This window comes from Lepidochelys kempii, chromosome 28, assembly GCF_965140265.1.
Source record: "Lepidochelys kempii isolate rLepKem1 chromosome 28, rLepKem1.hap2, whole genome shotgun sequence".
Lineage (NCBI taxonomy): Eukaryota > Metazoa > Chordata > Testudines > Cheloniidae > Lepidochelys > Lepidochelys kempii.
In genome coordinates this window covers 4,410,311-4,434,174 of record NC_133283.1, presented here as the reverse complement: position 1 = coordinate 4,434,174, position 23,864 = coordinate 4,410,311, and the positions used below count along the sequence as shown (strand labels likewise).

General features: G+C 47.9%; 1 protein-coding gene across 7 annotated transcripts in view; it reads right to left on the bottom strand.

Annotated features, from left to right (window-relative positions):
• The window catches only part of LOC140904217 (uncharacterized), an 83,413-nt gene extending 59,630 nt beyond the window's left edge, over positions 1 to 23,783 (bottom strand). Inside the window, exons 1-6 of one of the 7 annotated variants that reach the window (XM_073326621.1) lie at positions 23,725 to 23,767; positions 14,179 to 14,358; positions 13,412 to 13,493; positions 9,627 to 9,753; positions 4,026 to 4,139; positions 1,925 to 3,660 (exon numbers count right to left, since the gene is read on the bottom strand). In XM_073326621.1, coding sequence (XP_073182722.1) covers positions 2,018 to 3,660; positions 4,026 to 4,139; positions 9,627 to 9,753; positions 13,412 to 13,435 — 1,908 coding nt within the window. In that variant the 5' untranslated portion in view covers positions 13,436 to 13,493; positions 14,179 to 14,358; positions 23,725 to 23,767 and the 3' untranslated portion in view covers positions 1,925 to 2,017. Of the gene's footprint in view, positions 1 to 1,924; positions 3,661 to 4,025; positions 4,140 to 8,324; positions 8,678 to 9,626; positions 9,754 to 13,411; positions 14,156 to 14,178; positions 14,359 to 23,724 lie in introns of those variants that run through there. The other 6 variants (XM_073326620.1, XM_073326624.1, XM_073326626.1 and 3 more) reach the window with 6 other exon arrangements.
• Positions 23,784 to 23,864: the final 81 nt, after the last annotated feature.

Sequence of the window (23,864 nt, the reverse complement as noted above, 5' to 3'; positions counted from 1 at the left end):
TTCTCCCAGAAGTGTGGGTGGAAGGGGTCTCACACTATGTGGGAAAGCTGCATCATGAGAAAAAACCACCTGTGCTCTACTTTCACACTTTCTAATCTTCCAGAGTAGCAAGAGGTGGAGAAGTGATACAAATGCATTAGACTCAAGAGCAAAACTAACGGACCAAACCACAAACTCGGGACTCAGCACTCATGGATCCTGCAGCCTGAACTTGGAATCTGATACACTCCCCCATTGGCTACCATCATTTAACCAGCATGGAAGTGCTTCTTGTCCAACAAGGCAGCCAGATTGGGACCCATAGGCATGGCATGGCTCTGAAGGAATCCGCTGTTTCTCTCTGTGCTTCATGAAACTTGGGATCCAAATGGTAAAGGACGGTTGTTCCCAATTTCATCATGGCATCCTTTAGGACCGTGATCAATGCCACTTAACTAGGGAGCAGCGTTCTAAAAACAGTTTACCTGGGCCACAGGTCACCATAGCGTCCATCTCTGGGGTGAAAAATCAACCACGAGTACCTGCAATTTCTACCCGGGTTCTTGTCAAATCTTTGACCTTAGTTGTAGCAATTTTACACGGCTCTGGCGTAGAATTCTTCACCAACCACACGACATACCAGTAGCGATACTGAGGTAGAACTCCCCCAAATATGCCCTTTTGTTTCTTTAATCTGATGGCACAGATTTAAATTAGGGACTAAATTCAGGTGCAGCTCAGAATCCCTGTAAGACACCAAATGTCAGGTATGTATTCAAAATAGGTGTCTTTCTGCAGCTCTATCACATTCCTCATGGATTTCATTTCCTACACCTTTGCAGCATCTCCCAGGAGTGAGCTGAACACAAATGTCACTTCCATTTTTCCCCATCTCTACCTAGGAAGGGATTGCATTTCCCAAATAATAGGCAATATGCACCTGATGAGGAAGGGGAGATCTTCAGGAGCAACTTCCTGCAGGGCCTGGGCCAAAACTGCTTTGGGAGGCAAATGAATGGGTGTTTTGCTTAGTTCCAAATCATTTACTAGGGAATCCTCTTCCCAGCCCTTTAGGGAAATATTGACCTTACCAATTGAACAACAGGGGGATTGGGATGGCGATGGGGAATCCCTCTGATTTACCCTATGTTCTTCTGTTGTTACAGAGGGGAAATGACATTTTTCCCTAGCCCTTCCCTGTTCCTGCTCTTTGTTATACTTAAAATATATTGAAGTGAGGAAAACGGTAGTAAAAATATCTGCTCTCCAGCAAAACGTGAAGCAACATCAGAGCAATTGGAATTGGGAATGAAACAATTTTTTCCCGAAGGTGGAACTTGATGACTAACAATTGTTTTTAAATGGGGGAACAGTATAACCGTGATGCTCAGGGTTTGTTAAGACTAGGACATGTGATGGCGTTTAGGTCAGGTCAAGGGGAAAGCTAATGCCAACCACTGCACCTCGGCTGCATCTGCACGACAACTGTAATTGTCTTTTAACACCAAGATCACTAACTTGAGCAGCCAACGCCATGTACAGTCCTAGTGGATGTACGGCACGGTTAGTTTTTGCCTCAGTGTAGCTTGTTGGGATCAAACGTCTCTCTCCCACCTGGAGCTGATGAACATTCCTGACTGGAGGGACACACGCTCCTTCGACTTAAAAGGAAACGAGTTCATAGAAAAGATCACAGGACTAACCCCAAAGAAGGGTGAGCTGCAAAAAGGCAGAAGCAGGCAACTCATCTGGGGGAGCTGAGCGACCACGGTGAAGATGGTGCACAGATCACTAAGTGGGAATTAGCAAATGTGATGTAAAAAAAAAATAAATCTTTGGCCAGCCCTCGTCAAGGCATTCGTTACAGTTCTCTCTCATGTGCATTTTCTGATGTCTAATAAGGGTTGAGCTACGATTAGGGTGATCAGATGCCCCAATTTTATAGCGACAGTCCCAATTCTTGGGTCTTTTTCTCATATAGGCTCCTATTCACCCCCTACCTCCTGTCCCAATTTTTTACATTGGCTGTCTGGTCACACTAGCTCCGATTGAAGTTTGAGCACGTGGAGGGCGTCTCTCCCGTGTGGATTCTCCGATGTGTGATAAGGTTTGAGCTCCGATTGAAGCGTTTCCCGCACTCAGAGCACGTGTAGGGTTTCTCCCCTGTGTGGATCCTACGATGTGTGATAAGGTGAGAGTGCAGACTAAAGCTTTTCCCACACTCAGAGCACGTGAAGGGCGTCTCCCCTGTGTGGATCCTCTGATGGGTGATCAGGTTTGAGCTCTGATTGAAGCTTTTCCCACACTCCGAGCAGGTGTAGGGCGTCGCCCCTGTGTGGATCCTCTGATGTGTGATCAGGTTTGAGCTCTGATTGAAGCTTTTCCCGCACTCGGAGCACGTGTAAGGCGTGTCTCCTGTGTGGATTGTCTGATGTCTGATAAGGTGTGAGCTCCGACTGAAGCTTTTCCCGCACTCGGAACATGTGTAGGGCGTCTCCCCTGTGTGGATTCTCCAATGTGTGATAAGGCTTGACCTCCGATTGAAGCTTTTCCCGCACTCAGAGCATGTGTAGGGCGTCTCTCCTGTGTGGATTCTCTGATGTATGGTAAGGCCTGAGCTATAACGGAAGCTTTTCCCGCACTCAGAGCACGTGTAGGGCATCTCTCCTGTGTGGATTCGCTGATGTGAGATGAGGGTCGAGCTCTGGTTGAAGCTTTTCCCGCACTCAGAGCACACGTACAGCAAATCTCCTGTGTGGATTCGCTGATGTGAGATAAGGTATGAGCTATAACGGAAGCGTTTCCCGCACTCCGAGCATGCGTAGGGCATCTCCCCTGTGTGGATTCGCTGATGTATGGTAAGGGTTGAGCTCTGGTTGAAGTGTTTCCCACACTCAGAGCAGGTGTAGGGCGTCTCCCCTGTGTGGATTCGCTGATGTATGGTAAGGGTTGAGCTCCGACTGAAGCCTTTCCCACACTCAGAGCAGGTGTAGGGTTTCTCTCCAGTGTGGGTTCTCCAATGTGTGATAAAGTTTGACCTGTGATTGAAGCACTTCCCACACTCATGGCATGTGTAGCGTGTCTCTCCTGTGTGGATTCTACGATGTATGATAAGGTGTGAGCTCTGACTGAAGCGCTTCCCGCACTCAGAGCATGTGTAGGGCCTCTCTCCTGTGTGGATTCGCTGATGTATGGTAAGGCCTGAGCTATAACGGAAGCGTTTCCCGCACTCAGAGCACGTGTAAGGTGTCTCTCCTGAGTGCATCCTGCGATGTGTGATAAGGGCTGAGCTCCGATTGAAGCATTTCCCACAGTCAGAGCACATGTAGGGTTTCTCTTCTCTGTGGATTCTCTGATGTGTGAGAAGGTCAGAGGTCCCATTGAAACTTTTCCCACACTCATGGCATGTGTAGCGTGTCTCTTCCAAGTTGATTCTCTCGCATGTCATAAGGTCTGACTGGCTACTCAAGTTTTCCTCTTGCCTGTGCTGACTCTCACAGGCTTTTGCTTTTTCTGGGAGTCCACAACTCCCGGAAACATTCCCTTTGGAGCCTCCTGAGAACATCTCATGTGGTAATACTTGTTCAGCATCTTCCTGCTGGAGTTTCTCCTTGTTCTCACTCACCATCCCATCACCTGATGGGAGACAGAGAGAATCCAGGCATAGGTGACTCCCTGCACCTGAGAGAAAGGAAATCTCAGAGAGAGGAATGGAAAAAGGGGTGAACAAACCAAAATATGTGCGGGAGAGATCAAATCTATCAGGATCTTATTTTCCCCAAACCCTTCCCCAGAGGAGAGAGAGGAAGGGATCAGTTCTGGGTCTGAATCTCACCAGAACTCTCAGGGGAAAGAGAGATTGGAGAGGAATCTGTTGCCAGTTTTCAGTCAGGATAGGTGGGAAGCCATGAGTGACCTCTGCCTAACGATTCCACATCTGCAGGGAACAATCCTGAACTTGGAGAGCTCACAAGATCTTTGTAGGGCATCCCAAATGTTTCCTGTACTCACCGACAGTTTTGGGGTTGGTTTAATCAATTCCTCACCTGTGCAGGCAGCTCTCAGGAGCACTTCTTTCTCAGAGCCGTGGAGGTCTGGGACCCACGGCTCTTCCCCTCGTTCCAGCTGCGAGATCACATCAGATTTGGAAACTGGAAACCCTGCTCAAGGCAAAGAAAATAAGGGAGGTCAGTGGAATTTGTCAGATACTTGTCACAAAGAATATTCCATGCTTTTAAGCCCAGCTCACTTTTAAGTAGTAACATCCGAAGGCCGGCTTCCTTGGCTCAAAGTGCCAGGAGATGATTATCATAAATCATATTCATTACCTTACTGCCTAAGGGCCAACTAACAGTGGGTCCTCATTTTGCTAGGCACAGTACAAACCGAGAAGCGTTGATGGCCCGTGCCCTGAAGAAGTTACAATCTAAATAGACAAGGCAGACACAGAATGGGGGAAGGGGTAGAACCCACCAGCAGAGTGAACTCCGTGAAGGCAGAGTGACAGATCTGATCAACACAGGCCTAGATCTTGAGACTATCGGATTTAATGTTACAACCAGGGCCAGTGTTTTCCGGAAATTGTCGCTAGGACTGCATTTTTTCCCGAAATTACTCTTTGTTTCTGGAATCACTGTTAATATCCGGAATTGCTGATCAGAGGGTGGGTGGGGCATGCAGGGTCACAATCCCCCAGATTTCTCCCTGGAGACACCCGTCTCCTCCCCAGGGCACAGGCTGGCTGCGGTTGAGACTTGATGCCAATTTCTTCCCTCCTCAGACAAGTCTGGGATCGGCAGTGGGACGCCAGGCTCTCTCATCATGCTGCAGAGAGGACGGCACTCACAGCTGCTCGCGGCCGTATCCACAGCACCTCTCCCCTGCACATAGCTGGTTCATGCCCCGTCTCTCCAGCACACAGCTGGCTCTAGGCTCTCAATGCCCAGTGTTTGGGCCCCACCTCCCCCACACAGCTGGCTCCTGTCCCCTCCCCCCAATGCACTTTCACCCTCTAAAGGATTATATATAGTTCATATTTGTCAATTACTCGGTTTTCATTGCCAGCAAACACTGCCACGAGTTATGACTGTTATCTGTATATTTGAGGCAGCCCTTGCAAGTATGAATACTTCACAGACTAGGATGCTGAGATGGGCCAGATGATACCGGGGAGGGCTGAGGGGTGGGCTTCCTGTGCAATCTGGTGTCACTACGGGGTGATGAACCCCAGATCTCAAGCCTGGGCATGCAGCTCTCCAGCTTTTGAAGCTTTGCCCCATGCAGAAAGGGGTAGTGACTGATTTTACCTCTTTCAGGAGACTGAAGACGACAGACTTTTTGGGGAGAAACAGCTGAGTTTGAGCTGACTGAGGAGGATCTTTTTGGGCTACAAACTGACATGACCTGATAACCAAGATGTAAGCTTTTAAGGAAGGTTTTAATATACTTCGGAAACTATCAGGGATTCCCAAGAGAACTGATGAGGGGACAATGGTAAATACGTATTCAGATGCTTTTCTTGTTTTATATCTTTTCCCCATAAGGCACACTGACACTGTCATGGATCCATAGGATCTGTGCAATGCCCTGGCTTTTAAACACTCCTTGGGAGGTGCCCCTTGAGTGCACTAGACCCCCAAGGGGTCCCACTCTTCCACAAGGATGAGCCATGGAGCTTCAACATCAGAGACTGAGCCTCCGGCTTCAACACTCCTATTTCAACCTGTGAGCTCTGCCCAGCAGGTCCAGCTGAACGACACTCCTCTTCAGAGACTGTTCCTCAGTCAATGCACAGAGCAAGTTTTTGCTGTGACATTGGGCAGACTTTTAAAACATAGCAGGGTTTATTAGTCAACCAAAACACAGCACTGGAAAGTCCTTGGATTAGCACAGAGAAGCGAAGACGACAATATAGTCCAATGCTCTTGAGCCATGCTGGTGTAGAAAACACTTTGGTTTTCTTTTACTGTGCCTGTCCATTCCCTTCGCTTCTATAGAGCTCCCTGCGTCTGTGAGCCCAATTCTTCTTGCTCCCAAAAATATAACAAGTCCATGTATGCTTCACTCAGCCAAGCTGAGATCCTCCCATGGACAGGGAACTATTATTCCCTTCTCTCTGTCATAGAATCATAGAATATCAGGGTTGGAAGGGACCTCAAGAGGTCATCTAGTCCAACCCCCTGCTCAAAGCAGGACCAATCCCCAACTAAATCATCCCAGCCAGGGCTTTGTCAAGCCAGGCCTTAAAAACCTCTAAGGAAGGAGATTTCACCACCTCCCTAGGTAACCCATTCCAGTGTTTCACCATCCTCCTAGTGAAAAAGTTTTTCCTAATATCCAACCTAAATCTCCCCCACTGGAACTTGAGACCATTACTCCTTGTTCTCTCATCCGCTACCACTGAGAACAGTCTAGATCCATCCTCTCTGAAACCCCCTTTCAGGTAGTTGAAAGCAGCTATCAAATCCCCCCTCACTCTTCTCTTCTGCAGACTAAACAATCCCAGTTCCCTCAGCCTCTCCTCGTAAGTCATGTGTTCCAGTCTCCTAATCATTTTTGTTGCCCTCCGCTGAACTCTTTCCAATTTTCCCACATCCTTCTTGTAGTGTGGGGCCCAAAACTGGACACAATACTCCAGATGAGGCCTCACCAGTGTCGAATAGAGGGGAACAATCACGTCCCTCGATCTGCTGGCAATGCCCCTACTTATACATCCCAAAATGCCATTGGCCTTCTTGGCAACAAGGGCACACTGTTGACTCATCTCCAGCTTCTCGTCCACTGTCACCCCTAGGTCCTTTTCTGCAGAACTGCTGCCGAGCCATTCGGTCCGTAGTAGTGCATGGCATTCTTCCGTCCTAACTGTAGGACTCTGCACTTGTCCTTGTTGAACCTCATCAGATTTCTTTTGGTCCAATCCTCTAATTTGTCTAGGGCCCTCTGTATCCTATCCCTACCCTCCAGCGTATCTACCTCTCCTCCCAGTGTTAGTGTCATCTGCAAACTTGCTGAGGATGCAATCCACACCATCCTCCAGATCATTAATGATCAGTATTCCATTGATGTAAGTTGGTTCCAGCCAGTCCTTAATGACCCATTCATATCACCCCATGACAGTTACGTGACAAAACACCTCCTGTCTCCTGCTCTTTCTAATCATAGCAATACCAATCACAGAGGGAAACTGAGGTACGTATTGCCATGATAGAAGTATCACCAAAATTCCCACCTCTACCAAACACACACAGCTCACTGCCCTTGGAGAGAAAGCAAAGCTCAGGAACTGGAGGTTAGTGCAGTGAACACAGTGGATGATAAGCTGCAATCCTCAAACCCTGGTCAAAAAGGAGAGGCATGTGGGTCCCTACCCACAGAAAGGGGCTGGCTAGAGGCCTGATACCTGAGAGGCCATTCCTTGAACAAGACCATGGAGGCAGGGCAAAGGCTTAGCTACCCCAGAACTGTGACATCGCAAAAGCACATTGTGGGGAATTGTGAAATCTACTGACTCAGGTGTAATGGGAGGGAGAATTAAACTCCCCTAGTGCGTGGAGAAGACTGGGGAATGAAACACTAAAATTCAGGAGAAACAGCCTCTAATTCTTCCGGAAAAGGAGAATGTAAGAAACAAGAACTGGGCCGTGCAACTACAGGAGGGCCAGGCTCAAAGATCCAAGGAGCCTGCAGGGAAGACAGCTTGTGGCTGCTGCAGATGGGGAGAGCAGGGGGATAAGACTCTCTCCAAACTCTCACTCCTGTTGACACCAAACTGATTTTATGATCTATGACCTAGTCTCATGTATTTTTGGCAATTTTATGCTCACTGGAGGTAAAATGTCATTATCAGAGTATTGCTTTTTAGCTTGGAACATGCATGGAGGGGAAAGTAGGTGAACATAAATAAATGGGCTGTTAAGCTTGCTACGGTTAAGGGCCTTATATTAGGTTGAGGCTTTGTGGGAGTAGTTATGCTAAAGTCTGGGATTTACCTGAATGGGCCTAAAGACAGAATCCCAGGTCAGACATTTTGCACCCTCATTTTGAGAGACTACCGAGTAACCACAAACAGGGGCAATATGCCACAGGATTCTGAAAGAAGAAAGTTTGGGGTGGGGGCTTTAGCAATTAAGTTGCTATGCAGTATCTCAGCAGTTGGACCTAATTCATAGATTGGAATTATTAATAAATAAGTGATGTAAATCATGAGTATTAATGCTTGATGCTTAATTATGGACTTCCCAAAGGCCACATATGGGTTGGGGCAGCTATTGACATTATTGTAATCAGAGTAAAGGAGCAGATATGGTATATAGCCATCTATTACCATAAGAAAGCGGATAAAATACCTCTCCGAGTTACCATTTTTTCATTTTGTTGGGTCCCGAGACAGTTTAAACGGAAGGAGGGCCTCCCTTCTGATGGTCTCCCTTGCCCCTCGATCTTTGTTTCCAATGGTGTCTATAACTTGGAAGTATGCACAGTGCAAGAGCCTCTTTACTATACTTACCTTAGTCTAATCGTTATGTGACTTGATCCTTGCCTACGATTTCAGTTATAACTGTCTGTATTAAATCAAGCTTCTGTGTGTTTCACCAGATTTCATCTTCTCAATTAACTCTGAGCAGCCATGTACAAGGGCAAGTTGTACCCCAATACGTAGGTGTAAAAATTGTACAGGCTACACCACCACCCTGTCACATCATCATCAACGTGCCCATTTGTGCCTGGGTAGTGGTCCTGTTATGGGAAGAAGGAATGCAGCAAGGACTCAGGATCGGTGGCCAGGAAAGCTGTGCATAGAGGTGGGGAGGTTATTTGTGGAGGGGGGTAAGGAGTGGGAGAGGGAGGTCAAGAGTTAAAATAAAAATATTTGGGAAAAAAAATGTATAATGAAGTGAAACTGAACAGAAATAAAACTGGAGTGTAGGCTCTAAACCAACAAGGCCTGGGTAGGGATTCGGGGTTAAAGGTCTGGGATCTCCCACAGCTCTAGATCCCCAAACCCCTCCTCCCTCCCACTGACCCACCCAGCCTACTTCCTGGGTGTCCTTCCTCCACACTCCCCCTCCCCTTCGTCCCATTACTCTCAGCGGGCACCACCTCCCGGCACCTTGGGAAGTTCTTGTGTTCCCTCCTCGTCTCGCAGTACCTCATCCCTCCCTGCTACTTCTTAGCTCTAACCCTGGACACACCCTCCCCATTTCCTGGCACCCCAGGATTATCTCCTCCCTCCCCTTCTCCTCCCCTCCCATGGCTCTGTTCTCCCTTCACCCGTGGGGTCCTGAACGGCAACACTATGCCCTCTCCTATCAAAAGAGGAGCTCATCTGACTGTCACACAAGCCATGCATGAGCCATACACCTATTTACTCAATTTAGAATCCTACAGGCAGCGTATTTTCCTCTTAAAATGAGGAAAAGGCAGGAAAGCTACAGTTATTAATGTAGCCAATAAGGATACATTAAATGCATTTTAAAAATGACTGATGGCACCAAAAAGCACATATCCAAAAAATTATACTAGTGGGTGGGAGATGAGGCAAAAAAAAGGGGGGACAAGGAAACATGTCAAAACTTGTATGACAAATAAAGTTATTACTACTCAGGTTCTTCAGAGCTTCTAATAACTGAGGGGACAGGACTCCTTACCCAGCAAGACCACCGTCTCATAGTTCTCCTGCATGACGTCTCTGTAGAGGGCTCTCTGAGTGGGGTCCAACAGAGCCCATTCCCCCTTGGTGAAATACACAGCCACCTCCTTGAAAGTCACCAGCCCCTGAAAGACCAAGAGTCCCACACTCAGGACCAGCTTCCCCAGTCTCAACCCCACTATTCATGGAACAGCAGCACCAGGTAAATGGATGCTCCGGGAGGCACATGTTAACCGAGTCCCACCTCCATCTTGCTTAGAGCAGCCAGGATGCCTCACAGGGTAGAAAGAAAGAATCTTTGTGTCTCCCAGCTGACAGACGGAGGCAGGGTCTTCACATTTATCACATACCTACTACCCAGAGCTTGATATAGGAGATGATGCTGTCTCTGGACCCTGCTGGTGGCTCCCTGGTAGGAATCCCAACACTCTCCAAATAAAATACATGGAAGACAGGGGACGTCAATAGTAAAAACTATAAATTAAAAGGTCAGAATTGTAGAAAATTGGTAAGGGAAGCTATCAGAAATCAATGACGAATCAAGGAAAATAAGAAGGAAGTTATTAAAAGTATATTAAGGACAAAATCAATCCTAACAATGTCAGTGGTCCATTAGCAGATGGAAATGGCAGAATTATCAAAAATCATGCAGAAGAGGTAAAAGTGTTCAATAAATGTTTCTCTCCTGGATTTGGGGAAAAACAGATGCTGTAACTCATATCATAAGATGTTGACGACGACACTTTTTCCATTCCAACAATAACTCACGAGGATGTTAAACAGCAGCTATTAAAGGTAGACATGTTTAAATCAGCAGGTCCAGATAACTTGTTTCCAAGAGTTTTAAAATGACCTGGTGGAGGAGTGTGGTGGACTGTTAATATTGATTTTAATTAGGACTTGGAACACTGGGGAAATTCCAGAAGACTGGAATAAAGCTAATGCTGTGCCAATATTTAAAAAGTGTAAAAGAGATGACCCAGCTAATTACAAGAGTGTTAGTCTGACATCGATACTGGACAAGATAATGGAGCAGCTGATACTTGACTTCATTAATAAAGAAAAAAAGGAGGGTAATATAATTAGTACCCGTTAACAAAGGTTTAGAGAAAATAGATCCTATCAAACTAACTGGGGATATCCTTATTGGATGAGATCAAAAGTTTGGCTGCAGCAAATAGTATTGATGTAATATACCTAGACTTGTAATATATTGATGTAATATACCATATACTATGAGGCATATGACTTGGTTCAGCACAATATTTTGACTAAAAAACTAGAATGATACTAAACAAACATGGCATACATTAAATAGATTAAAAACGGTGATTGTAAATGGGGAACCATGGTGAAGTGGATTTATTTCTAGTGGGTTCCCGCAACGATTGGTTCATGGCCCTGTGCTATTTAACATTCTTATCAATAACCTAGAAGAGAATATAAAAACATCACTGATAAAGTTTGCAGTTGCCACAAAGATTGGGGGTGGTGGTAACGAATCAAGTGTCAGTAGATTCAGGCTCCAACACTGGGAGTCTGGGAAGTTTTCCCACCCCTGGCTGGGGGGTTATTTCCTGTTCCACAAGGAGGGGAAGTTCCATTCCCAGCTCCTGTGCCTGGAAACTAGGCTCAGTCTGACACTACACCCCATATTCAGCATAATGGCATGATAATAATATGATCAGCACATAACTATGATGCATTTTTTACAAGATGAGTCATGTGCGGTGTCATTGGAAAAGTTATGATTTGCTGAATATGATTATCCTATTTGTGTCCATGTATCATGTTTGTATCTGGAGTTACCGATATTGTCTATATATCTGCATTTCAATTGTGCTCCCTCTGGGTAATACCCATAACTAGCCTTTCAGGTACAACAACGAAGAAGCTCGACAAGTGCGGATGGCTCATCAACAAAGATAATGGACCACGGAATAGCTTAGCCTTTCTGTGAATAGCCTTCTGCCAGCCTATGAGTAATGGCTACTATGACTCAGCAGGGCATGCTAGGGCATGTGACCAGACCACATGACACTGAACTCCACTTTGGTACCTGTATTTTTCCACAAAGTGGACTGGTAAGTGACTTTGGAACAAAGGATTCCCACCATATGGAAAAGCTATATGAATGTGGGGTGTGACATCATCTCTTGGCCTCACTCCCCACACAAGAGAACTCCTGGAAACACCTGAGGAACAAAGACTGAGCTGGCAGAAGTGCTGGTCCCAGGCTAAAGGGATTTCTAGCCTGTGTATGGAAACTTGGTGAACTGCTTGTATCAACAGTCAGGGTGACAAATTGCTAATTCATGTCCTATCTATCTAGCATGCTAGGCTTAGTTTGCATTTTTGTTTATTTGCTAGGTATTCTGCTTTGATCTGTTTGCTATCTGTTATAATCACTTAAAATCTATCTTTCTGTAGTTAATAATCTTGTTTTATGCTTTATCTTAGCCAGTGTATTTTGAGAGAAGTGTCTGAGGAGAAAAAAATCTCAGCTTGGCTAACACAAGCTTGTTGTGCAGCTCTTTCCCACATCAAGGGGAAGGAAAACTATATTCATGAATTTATATTGTACAGATCTCTGTCCGGTTGAAGACAGTATAATTCTGGGTTTATACTCCAGCATGGGTGCAAAACTGGGGAGCTGGGAAATTGGCTGTTGTCTTCTATCTGTCCTTGAGTGACTTAGGTAAAGCACTCAGGTAGCTTAGTTGGATATAAAAAGAAAAGGAGGCCTTGTGGCACCTTAGAGACTAACCAATTTATTAGAGCATAAGCTTTCGTGAGCTACAGCTCACTTCCTCAGATGCATATCGTGGAAACTGCAGCAGACTTTATATATACACAGAGAATATGAACCAATACCTCCTCCCACCCCACTGTCCTGCTGGTAATAGCTTATCTAAAGTGATCATCAGGTGGGCCATTTCCAGCACAAATCCAGGTTTTCTCACCCTCCACCCCCCCACACAAATTCACTCTCCTGCTGGTGATAGCCCATCCAAAGTGACAACTCTTTACACAATGTGCATGACAATCAAGTTGGGCTATTTCCTGCACAAATCCAGGTTTTCTCACATCCCCCCCACCCCCATACACACACAAACTCACTCTCCTGCTGGTAATAGCTCATCCAAACTGACCACTCTTCAAGTTTAAATCCAAGTTAAACCAGAACATCTGGGGGGGGGGGGGGGTAGGAAAAAACAAGAGGAAACAGGCTACCTTGCATAATGACTTAGCCACTCCAAGTCTCTATTTAAGCCTAAATTAATAGTATCCGATTTGCAAATGAATTCCAATTCAGCAGTTTCTCGCTGGAGTCTGGATTTGAAGTTTTTTTGTTTTAAGATAGCGACCTTCATGTCTGTGATTGCGTGACCAGAGAGATTGAAGTGTTCTCCGACTGGTTTATGAATGTTATAATTCTTGACATCTGATTTGTGGATATATGATGCCACCTGCTGTCATGTTGGGTGATAAGAGGGCCTGGAGAGGCTGGCTGAAACTCCAGCAAAGCAGTGTGAGAAGGGCCAGCCCACCTTGAGGGTTAGAGGGCACAGTGGTTCCCAGAAGCCCCCAGACTGCACCCCAGGGGTGACAACCCGTCACTCCCAAGATTACAAAAGTCTCAGCAGATTTGTCACATCCTGTCCCCTCCCTTTCTCAACCCTAGATATTTCCTGCCAGAGGAGAAGCTCCCACCCTCCTATGCATTTACTGCTCCTCTCCCTCCAAGCAGAACCCACCACCAGCTCCCTGATAATCCCTTACCTGAGCCCGATCCATTGCAGCCATTTCCTTCCCCCGGGAGGATGGGATGATCTGGAGTGAAACGTGGACGTTATTCTGTAGCCTGCCAGGGCGAGAAGGGAATGTGAGAGAATTCAGACGGGGCTTTTGTCCATTCCACAAGCCAATTCCCCCCAGGATTTTTCCCTGCTAATGGACATTCTAGGTTCTGCCACACTGTGAAGCACAGAGTGACCTTATTCCAGTACAGGTCTAGCCCCCTCCCACCAGGATGTAACGCTGTGAGACATGGTGAAACCCTCCCCGTAACAGAGGCTCTCAATTACACTTATCAAGTTTGCGGATAATATCAAGCTGGGAGGGGTTGCAAGAGCTTTGGAGGAGAGGATTAAAATTCAAAATGATCTGGACAAACTGGAAAAATGGTCTGAAAGTAAAAAGGATGAAATTCAATAAGGACAAATGCAAAGTACTCCACTTAGGAAAGAACAATCAGTTGCACACATACAAAATGGGAAATGCCTAGGAAGGAGCACTGCGGAAAGGGATTTGGGAGTCATAGTGGATCACAAGCTAAATATAAGTCAACAGTGTAACGCTGTGGCAAAAAAATCAAACATCATTCTGGGATGTATTAGCAGGAGTATTGTCAGCAAGACACAAGAACAATGAGGAGTCTTGTGGCACCTTAAAGACTAACACATTTATTAGAGCATAAGCTTTCGTGGGCTATGACCCACTTCTTCAGACCACAAGACTCCTCGTTGTTTGTTCTGAAACAGACTTACACAGCTACCCCTCTGAAACAAGACACAAGAAGTAATTCTTCCACTCTACTCCGCGCTGATTAGGCCTCAACTGGAGTACTGCGTCCAGTTCTGGGTGTCACATTTCAGGAAAGATGTGGACAAATTGGAGAAAGTCCAGAAAAGAGCAACAAAAATGATTAAAGGTCTAGAAAACACGACCTGTGAGGGAAGATTGCAAAAATTGGGTTTGTTCAGTCCGGAGAAGAGAATACAGAATGGACATGATCACAGTTTTCAAGTACATAAAAAGGTTGTTACAAGAAGAAGGGAGAAAAATTGTTCTTCTTAACCTCTGCGGATAGGACAAGAAGCAATGGGCTTAAATTGCAGCAAGGGCAGTTTAGGTTGAACATTAGGAAAAACTTCCTAACTGTCAGGGTGGTGAAGCACTGGAATAAATTGCCTAGCGAGGTTGTGGAATCTCCATCATTTGGGATATTTAAGAGCAGGATGGACAAACACCTGTCCGTGACGGTCTAGATCACGGGTGGCAAACCTGAGCCTTTGAAGGAGCCAGATTTTACCAATGTACATTGCCAAAGAGCCTCATTCATATATAACGATTATACACATGTGTGTGTGTGTATATATGCACACACATACATTATCAACTTATATAATGTATAGTAAACAATAATAACTTAATCTTTTACTTAGTGGGACTTCTGCCAATCCTTGCTTTCAACAATTCCCTTGAAGTTTGGTTTGTGTTCAGTTGTGCTCACACGCAGCAGTTCTCTTAAGTGGCTGTCTGTCAAAATGGATCGGTGCTTGGATTTCACATGTTTGAGTGTCGAGAAAAGAGACTTGCAAATATAGGTTGAGGGAAACATCGAAATTAATTACAGGGCTGTACCTCTGGGGTATTTAACCTTTGGTACAGATTTCCAGAAAGTAAGGGTCCCCTCTACCTTCTGAACGGATTTCAATCTTCCAAAAGTTCTATTATTTCCATCTGGGATGTTGCTTCATCAGTGACTAAAGGGGGCTTCAGACAATTGGCTTTCACTGCCCTCGCCTGCAGGCACCGTTCCCCACAGCTCCCTTTGGCCGGGAATGGGGAACCGCGCCAATGACATCTTTGGGGGTGGTACCCACTGGCGAGGGCAGCCCCAACCCACCGCCAGGAGCCACTGCTGGAGATGCTGGCCACTTCCGGGAGTGGTGCAGGGCCAGGGGAGGCAAGAAGCCTGCCTTAGTCCCACTAAACGACGCAGCCACCATGGAGCCGCTCAAGATAAGTGGCACTGGGCCGAACGCCTCCTGCCCTGAGCCCCCCCGTACTCCACACCCCCTCCTGCACCCCAACACCCTGCCTTGAGCACCTGCTCTACCCCTGCTGCACCCCAACCCACTGCCCTGAGCCTCCTCCTGCACCATGCACCCCTCCTGCACCCCAACCCCTTGCCCTGAACCCCTTCCTGCACACTGCACTCCCTCCCACACCCCAACCCCCAGCCCTAGATTCACGGCCCTGCGTACAATTTCCCCACCCAGATGTGGCTGTCGGGCCAAAAAGTTTGCCCCCCTACCCCCCCCCCCCCGGCTTAGAGATTCTCTGCCAGTCAGGAAGTGGTAGCAGCGCGGGAAGACTGGCAGCTGATAGTTGGAGGGGTGAAGAGGTTTGGAGTATGGTGGGGGGCAGAAGCGGCTGGGACTGGGTGACCGGGGGCAGGTCAGTCTCCATGTGGGACACTCGCTCCTCCTGTGCCCCTTCCACACCCTCTTGCGAGTAGAGAACGACCACTCTGTCCCCACCCCCAGAGGCTACCGGTGTCTCAGGACTCTCCCAAGTTGCACCCACTAACTCTCTTCCCATTTGGGGTATAGCTCAGGGCAACAATTTCCCACCAAGAAGAACCCTGCTCTCTGTTCTGGTGCCACGGGGGCCTGTGGTGGGCAAATGGCAGAACTGCAGCACTTCTCGGGGACAATGTATTTTCTTCATCCAAAATAAACAAACAAATAAAATTCTGCACTGGAGGTGAATTCTGTGCGTACGCAGTGGCGCAGAATTCCCACATGAGTTACTCACAACCTGCACAAACATCACCTGCTCACTCCCATCTCTTCGCCCTATGTCTCCGAGTCCCAGAGCTGCCGCTGTCATTAATGCACACAGGCTTTCTCTCCTGATAGTGCTGGCAAGACCCAATCCAGTGACAGGACTGAACTCCCTTATTTTCCCATCACATGGGACAGTCTCAGCTGAGGGGGAGGTGAGAGTGGGAGGGGGTACAAAGTGGGAGGGGGTACCATGCTGGTCACAGGATATCAAAGAGAGGTATTTTAATAGGTTCTTAAACCTAGACCCACCTGGGTCTCTCCAAGAGATCTGAAAGTGGCAGAAGAAGACAAACAGGAAGACAGAGTTCAGGACTTTTAACCAAACATTTTCAAGCCCCTGGAAGAAACTACATATCCCTTCTGCCCCCTGGGTATGCTTGTGTCCTATATGAGGGACCACCTTCATGTGTGGTGGGTGCATGGGTGGGGTCCCCAAACAACTAGACCCATCTGCAGACTGGAAAGCCAGGGCAACTCCAGTACAGCATGAGGAGTGTGGTAGCAGTTCTGGAGCCTCTGCCCCCTCTAGGTCCCATGGTAGATGGCTCTGGCAGCATCAAGTGGGTCCATCACTGCAAGGGAAGGCTGGGGTCGTGTCTGAGATTGGGGTGAAGAGTGTGGGTGAGGGGGGTCCATGCCCAGGAATGGGGGATGGAATTCACCTCCTCACTGCTCTGCAGAGACCAGCAACTAGGGATTTATCCAGTGAAGTGAATTTCACTCTGGGTGACTTTGAGCCAGCCACTGAAAGATCCTTGTGCCTTAGGTTCCACACTGGCCAAAGGAGTTTACCAGTACTTCCGCCCCAGACTGCCGGGGGCAGCCAGGGAAAATTAGTAGGTTATGGGAATTAGAAGGTGAAAATTCATTACGAACTATGATATGTGTGTGTTTATTATTAAATCATCAGACACCCAACAATCCCGGTCCTCCTTCCGATGAGCTATAAATGCCGAAGAGACTCAGCTCCTCATCCTGCAGTGAATTTCTGCCCCTCCTCACTTTCTATAGCAACACTTTCAAGAACAGGCCAGGGAAACATGTAAATACTTTGAACCAAATTCCAGAAACTGCTGAGCATGCACAAGTTAAAATGAAACCAAGGTCCCGTCGCTCTAAGGACCTGGCCCCTAGCGCAAAATAGGAGACACTCGCCAGAAATCTGAAACAGCCACTTCATAACTGATAGAATGGTATTTATTTATTGACTTTTGGGAATTACCAATAAAAGAAACAATGCAGTGAAGTTGATACCCTGAGAGAAAGATCTCATGTGTCTTTACAAATCAGTATAAACTAATCTGGAACTTTATAGAGTAAAATGCCTTATTCTTAGCCCATGGTGATTAACTGGAGTCACTACAGGGCAGAATTAAGGTTGGGTGCCTTAGCTGTGAATTTCCATCCCCTAGCACATTGCGATTGCTGTTAAGTGGGTTTCGCAAAATTCATTTTGCCAATTTTTTTTTTTCAGATTTCAAATGATGATATGAGTATTTATTTTTAAGCCCTTTTTTCAATGTTTACAATTTCAATGTTCAGCGTTGTGGGAAGTTATGAGGGTGGTCAGACAACAATTATTTAATTTCAGTAAATGTTGAGATTCAAAAAGCCAAATCTTTATAATGGTTCAAACACAAATTGTCAACGTCACATGCAAAATATACAGTGTAAATATCCTTCAATCAAACTTGAATATCTCCAGAAGCATTTCTGTATTTTACCTATATAAATATTTTTTTCATCTGTGTGTGTAGAGTGAAATCAACATGGACTGGGAGCTGAGCTGACCAGGAGGCCAGAACTCACGGGGGGTTGGGACAAGAAGTTAACAGGACTGGGTAGAGGCACTTCTGTATATTTTCCCCCGTTTACCGTCCTGCCATGTATTTAGCTTAGAAACTTTTCATTCACATTTAAACACATTGGAGCTAAGCTGTGTTGATGCATTTCCACTTACAGTGGTACAGTTTTAATTAGGTGCTTAATTAGATGTTTATGCAACACAAAGCAGTCAATAACTGGTGTGCTTTAATTAACTTGACTGTGTGTTGTGCATCCGTTTTAAAAAACAAAAAAGATGGTGTGAGCGAGTGTCAAAATTTCAGGCATTAACACGTGGAAATTAGGGCTCAGTTCATTTCTCATGCGTTTATCTCAAAATTTTATTTTCGCTTTTGAATCAGCATTAATACCATGGTGTTCTAATAGCATTGATATCTATTTGCATAATTGTTTCCAAGATTTCATTGGCTATTGTGAACCAGCCATCTTAACCTTTTATTTTGAGATTACTAAATACAATCCAGCGTACGACTCCTGAAAGTCTGCAAGCCCTGGCCGGTGACATGCTCCCTAGAGAGCAAACACCTGATGAGCCCTTTTGCCCCTAAAAAGCACGTTTGGCTCTTTGACATTGCTTTATCCACCCCACCAGAAAATGCTATCGGTAACCAGGTAATTACAGCGTACCTTCACTAGGTATAGTCCTACCAGCTATGTGCCAAAATTCAAATGGTTCTGTTTGGTTTATCTTTCATGCAGCTTTGCAATTACTAGATCCCATTTAAAAACTGGAACTGAAATAACCAAAGCAAGTTAAGAAGAGAGTGGCTTCGGGCACAGGTGGGGGTAAAACAACAAAGGGAAAGAACTGACTACGCAAAAAGGGAACATCCCAAACTATCAGAGCCCCAGACCCCCGTCCAACTGAATCCACCCAAGGCAGGCATAACAAGCTGGGCCCCTGAAAAATCACCCATCCCATCTGGCAGTGAATGCCGCATGTTCCAGATGGAGCTATGGTGTGCATCTGCTCTGCTGACATGCTGCTTTGGTACGGAAGGCACCACGGCCAAAGGGAGCAGAGACATGGACTCCTACAAAACACAATCCCAGATACACCTCCAACATCACATCCCTTTCCCCCACCTCCACGATGTCTGCCATCCCTTCCCCCACTTCCATGTGACCACTCTCAGCCTATTGCTAACAGTTCCTTCTAGCCTTCAGCACTATAAATAAATAAAACATGGTGTTACAAAAGGTAGATCGTGCCAGGAAAACCTGATCTCCTTCTGTGAGAGGGGAACTAATTTTTTGGACAAAGGAAATGCAGTAGCTCTCATCTATCTGGATATCAGTAAGGCATTTGATACAGTTCCACATGGGAAACTATTCTTTACATTGGAGAAGATGGAGATTAATATGAGAACTGAAAGGTTGATAAGGAATTGGTTACAGGGGAGACTACAAGGAGTCATACTGAACGGTGAGTTGTCAGGCTGGAGGAAGGTTACAAGTGGAGTTCCTCAGAGATCAGTCTTGGGACCAAATCTTATTCAACATTTTTATTCGTGACCTTGGCACAAAAAGTGGGGGTGACACACAAAGCTGGGAGGGATTGCCAACCTGGAGGAGGACGGGAATATCATCCAAGAAGATCTGCATGACCTTGAAAGCTGGAGTAATAGAAAATGGGATGAAAATTAATAGTGCAAAATTATGCACTTAGGGACTAACAAGAAGAATTTTTGCAATAAACTGGGGATTTATCAGTTGGAAGTGACAGAGGAGAAGAAAGACCTAGGTGTATTGGTTGATCACAGGATAATTAGGAGTTGCCAATGTGATGCAGCCGTGAAATAGGTTAATCCAATTCTAGGATGCATCAGGCGAGGTATTTCCAGTAGACACAGGGAAGGATTGGTACTGTTATACAAGTAGTGATGAGACCTCATCTGAAATACTGTGGGCCATTCTGGTCTCCCATGTTTAAGAAGGATGAATTCAAATTGGAATAGGTGCAGAGAAGGGCTACTAGGATGATCCAAGGAATGGAAAACCTGCCCTAGGAGAGGAGACTCAAAGATCTTGGCCCGTTTAGCGTAACCAAAAGAAGGCTGAGGGGAGATATGATTGCTCTCTATCAATAGATCAGAAGAATAAATACCAGGGAGGAGAGGAGTTATTTAGGTTAAGCACCAACGTTGGCCCTAGAACAAATGGATATTGGCCATCAATAAGTTCTGGTTTGAAAACAGGTGAAGGTTTCTAGCCGTCAGAGTGAAGTTTTGGAACAGCCTCCAAAGGAAGCAGTGGGGGCAAAAAAACGAACTGGCTTCAAGACTGAGCTCGATACCTTTCTGGAGGGACTGGTAGGATGGGACTGCCTACAATGGCGTGTAGTCAATCTGCAACTGCTTGCAGCAAATATCTCCAACGGCCGGTGATGGGACACTAGATGGGGAGGGCTCTGAGTTACTACAGAGAATTCTTTCCCAGGTGTCTGGCTGCTGGCTCTTCCCCACATGCTCAGGGTCTAATTGATCGCCATATTTGGGGATGGGAAGGGATTTTACCCAGATTGGCAGAGACCCTGGGGTTTTTTGTTTTTTTATTTTGCCTTCCTCTGCAGCATGGGGCATGACACGTGTCATTTGCATGTTTAAACTCATGTAAATGATGGATTTTTTTGTAATTTGAAGTCTTTAAATAATGATTTGAGGATTTCATTAACTCAGCCCAAGGTTCAGGGTCTATGACAGAAGTGGGTGAGTGAGGTTCTGTGGTCTGCGATGTGCAGGAGGTCAGACTAGATGACCATGATGGTCCCTTCTGGCCTTAAAGCCTGTGAGTCCATAAACTGTGCCTTGCGTTGCCCAGACACTGATGGAGATCAGGGCCCTCTTGTGCTGCGCATGGCAGAGAACCTGATTGAGATCAGCACGCCCATTGTGCTGGGCACTGCACAGACAGAGAGGGACAGTCCTTGCCCCAAAGAGATCACAATCCACATAGACAATGGGTAGAAGGAGAGAGGCTGTGACTTCCAAGGTCAACAAGCAGGTCAGTGACAGAATGAGGAACAGATCCTGCTAACTCCAGAGCCCCGTCACCCGCAGCTTGAAAGGTCCCCAGACCCCACTGTATTAGGCTGCAGAAAGAGGTGGTTTGTCCATTGATGCACAGGCTGTCTTGGCTGGGAAGCTCAGCTGCGGTCCCTGCACACAGCTGGGGGTGGGTGTCCTGGGTCAGGAGAAGTCAGTGTCCAATCCTGTGGGGCTGTGCTCCTGGCTCATACCTCCAGCACTCACTGCTGCCCCTCCGTTACCAGCTGCACCGTTCAGCCAGCCCCAGGCCTCAGTGAGGTCACTGCCCCCGCCCTCCACACAAACCCACACTCCAAACCTTCAAACTGCGACATGGTGCACCAGTGCCAGAGTGCACTAGTGTGAATTGTGTCTGTACTAAGGGTTTGCACCAATGCCTAAAACACCAGCGTGGCAGAGACCTTCAGTACCCACAACAGCAGTACGGGATCTATTTCTAGCTCTGTCACGGACGTCCTGGGTGACCTGGCACACATCAATGTTTCTCCTCCCAACTTTAGTCTGTTTAAGCAGCTGCCCACTCACTGGGGTCTCCTCTCTCTCCAGAGCTGCTCACCACTAAAATCTGTGTGAGCTAAGGTAGGTGAGCTCTGGAATAGTTTTAAAAGGGCGGCTGCTAAGTCTCTTTCCCTGGAAGAACAGGTAGGAGAAACCTCTGTCAGAGAGGATCTACATATACTTGGTCCTGCCTCGGCAGAAAGAGCTGGACTTGATGACATCTTGAGGTCCTCTCCAACCCTACATTTCTATGATGCTATGCAATATATATGTATAAAAACACAACATACAGAATAAAACCCACCACAACATAATGTCAGGCACTTCAGACAAAAAAACTACACTCCACAGCAGGAAATGACAATACAAAGGAAAAGAAAGCAACACAAGGCAAACTAAGACACCCTAGGACAAAAGTACACAATGGAAAAGAGCTCAACTCAAACCAACACAACACCGGCACCACACAAGCTGAGGCAAAACAATGCTCCATAAAACTCTGCAACACAACATGGTGCATCACAGGTCCAAATGGCACCATGCAAAACAGCTCAGGCTAGAACGACACAGCACAGAAGTGAATTCATTCAATGTAGGCCTGGAAGGGAGCTTGAGAGGTTGTCTACGCAAGCCTCCTGTGGTGAGGCAGGACCAAGTATCCCTAGACATTCCCAGACTGGTGTACCTCTAACCTGGTCTTCAACACCTCCCATGAAGGAAATTCGACAACCTCCCTTGGAAGCCAATGAGATGCAAACACAGACCAAAACAAGGCTGTGCGCACACACACGCTGGGCTTGCGGTTAAGGGGAGAGGCAAGGATTCAAACAATCTGGGTTCGGTTCCCAGTTTTGCCCCAAATTCTCCATGCGAACTTGAGCAAACCACTTCAGCTCTCCGAGTTTCAGCTTCCCCATCTGTAAAACGGAGAGCAGCCTCCCACCCTTTGCACGATTTAGCCTTTGAGCTTCTTGGGGCAAGGAATCTCCGTCGCTGTGGGCACGTCTACCCTGCCGTTAGGCACCGGCGGCCGGCCCGTGCCCGTTGACTTGGGCTCACACGGCTCAGGCTGCGGGGCTGCCGAACGGGGGGGGGTGGGGGGTGTCGATGGTCCGGCTTGGGCTGCAGCCCAAGCTCTGGCCCCCTCCCACCTCGCAGGGTCTGGGCTCAGCCTGGAGGACATCTACCCTGCCACGAACCAGCCCCTTCGCCCGAGGCCTGGGCGCCCGAGCCGGCTGGCATGGGGCCAGCTGTGGGTTTTTCACGGCAGCGTAGAGATACCCGTACAGCGGTGGGTTGAGCACAGGGCCAGGCCCAACGGGGACACGGACCTCAGCCAAGGTCTCTAAAGAGCCCAGCGGGGCTCAGACCGCCCCCCCTTGACGTCTCTGCCACTCCAGGAACAACGAGGTCCCCGGTTTTGTCCCCCCGCCTCTGCGGCACCCGGCCCGAGGGGGGCCCGATGTCGCCGCGGGCTGACGCAGGGCCTGGCACGAAGGGGGCCCCAAACTCGGTCAGGGGCTGTGCCCGGCACCCGGGGGGGGGGCGGGGGGGACCTCAGTCCGACCCCTGGGGGGGCGGGGGAGGGGGGGGAAGCGGGAAGAGCGCCAAGGATTTGCTGTCGGTATTTCAGAGGGGGGGAGGAGGACACGGGGCACAGGCGAAGGGCACGTCCCTGCAGGGAAAATGGGGGGCAGGGGACCCCCCCCGCCCCAGACCGGAGACCTGAACTGGCCACGGGCGGAGGGGGGAGGGAACGGGGTACGGGGGGGGGGCAGAGCCCGTCTCAGGGAGGTGGGGGGAGGGGGGGTCACCCCGGCTGCCCCTCGCTGCTGTGGGGACGGAAAGGGGGCAGGGCGGGAGCGGGGGGGGGGTCCCAGGGGAGGGGGCAGCGGTAAATCCGGGGGGGGGTCTCAGCCCCCCCCCCCCGGCCACGTCCGGGCTGCGCCGACATTTTCCCTCCCCCCTTCCCTCAGGTCTCCCCCCGCCCCCCTTCTCCTGCCCCCCGCCCCCCCGGACAGGGGGCAGAGTCACCGCCCGGCCCCGCCCCCGCGGCTCGCTCCGGTACCTGGAGGCTGCAGCGCCGCCGGCCCGATCTGCGCATGCCCGGCTCTCCCTCTATCTGCGCATGCCCGGCTCTCCCCCCTATCTGCGCATGCCCGGCTCTCCGCCCGCCCACCCCCGATCTGCGCATGCTCAACTCCCACC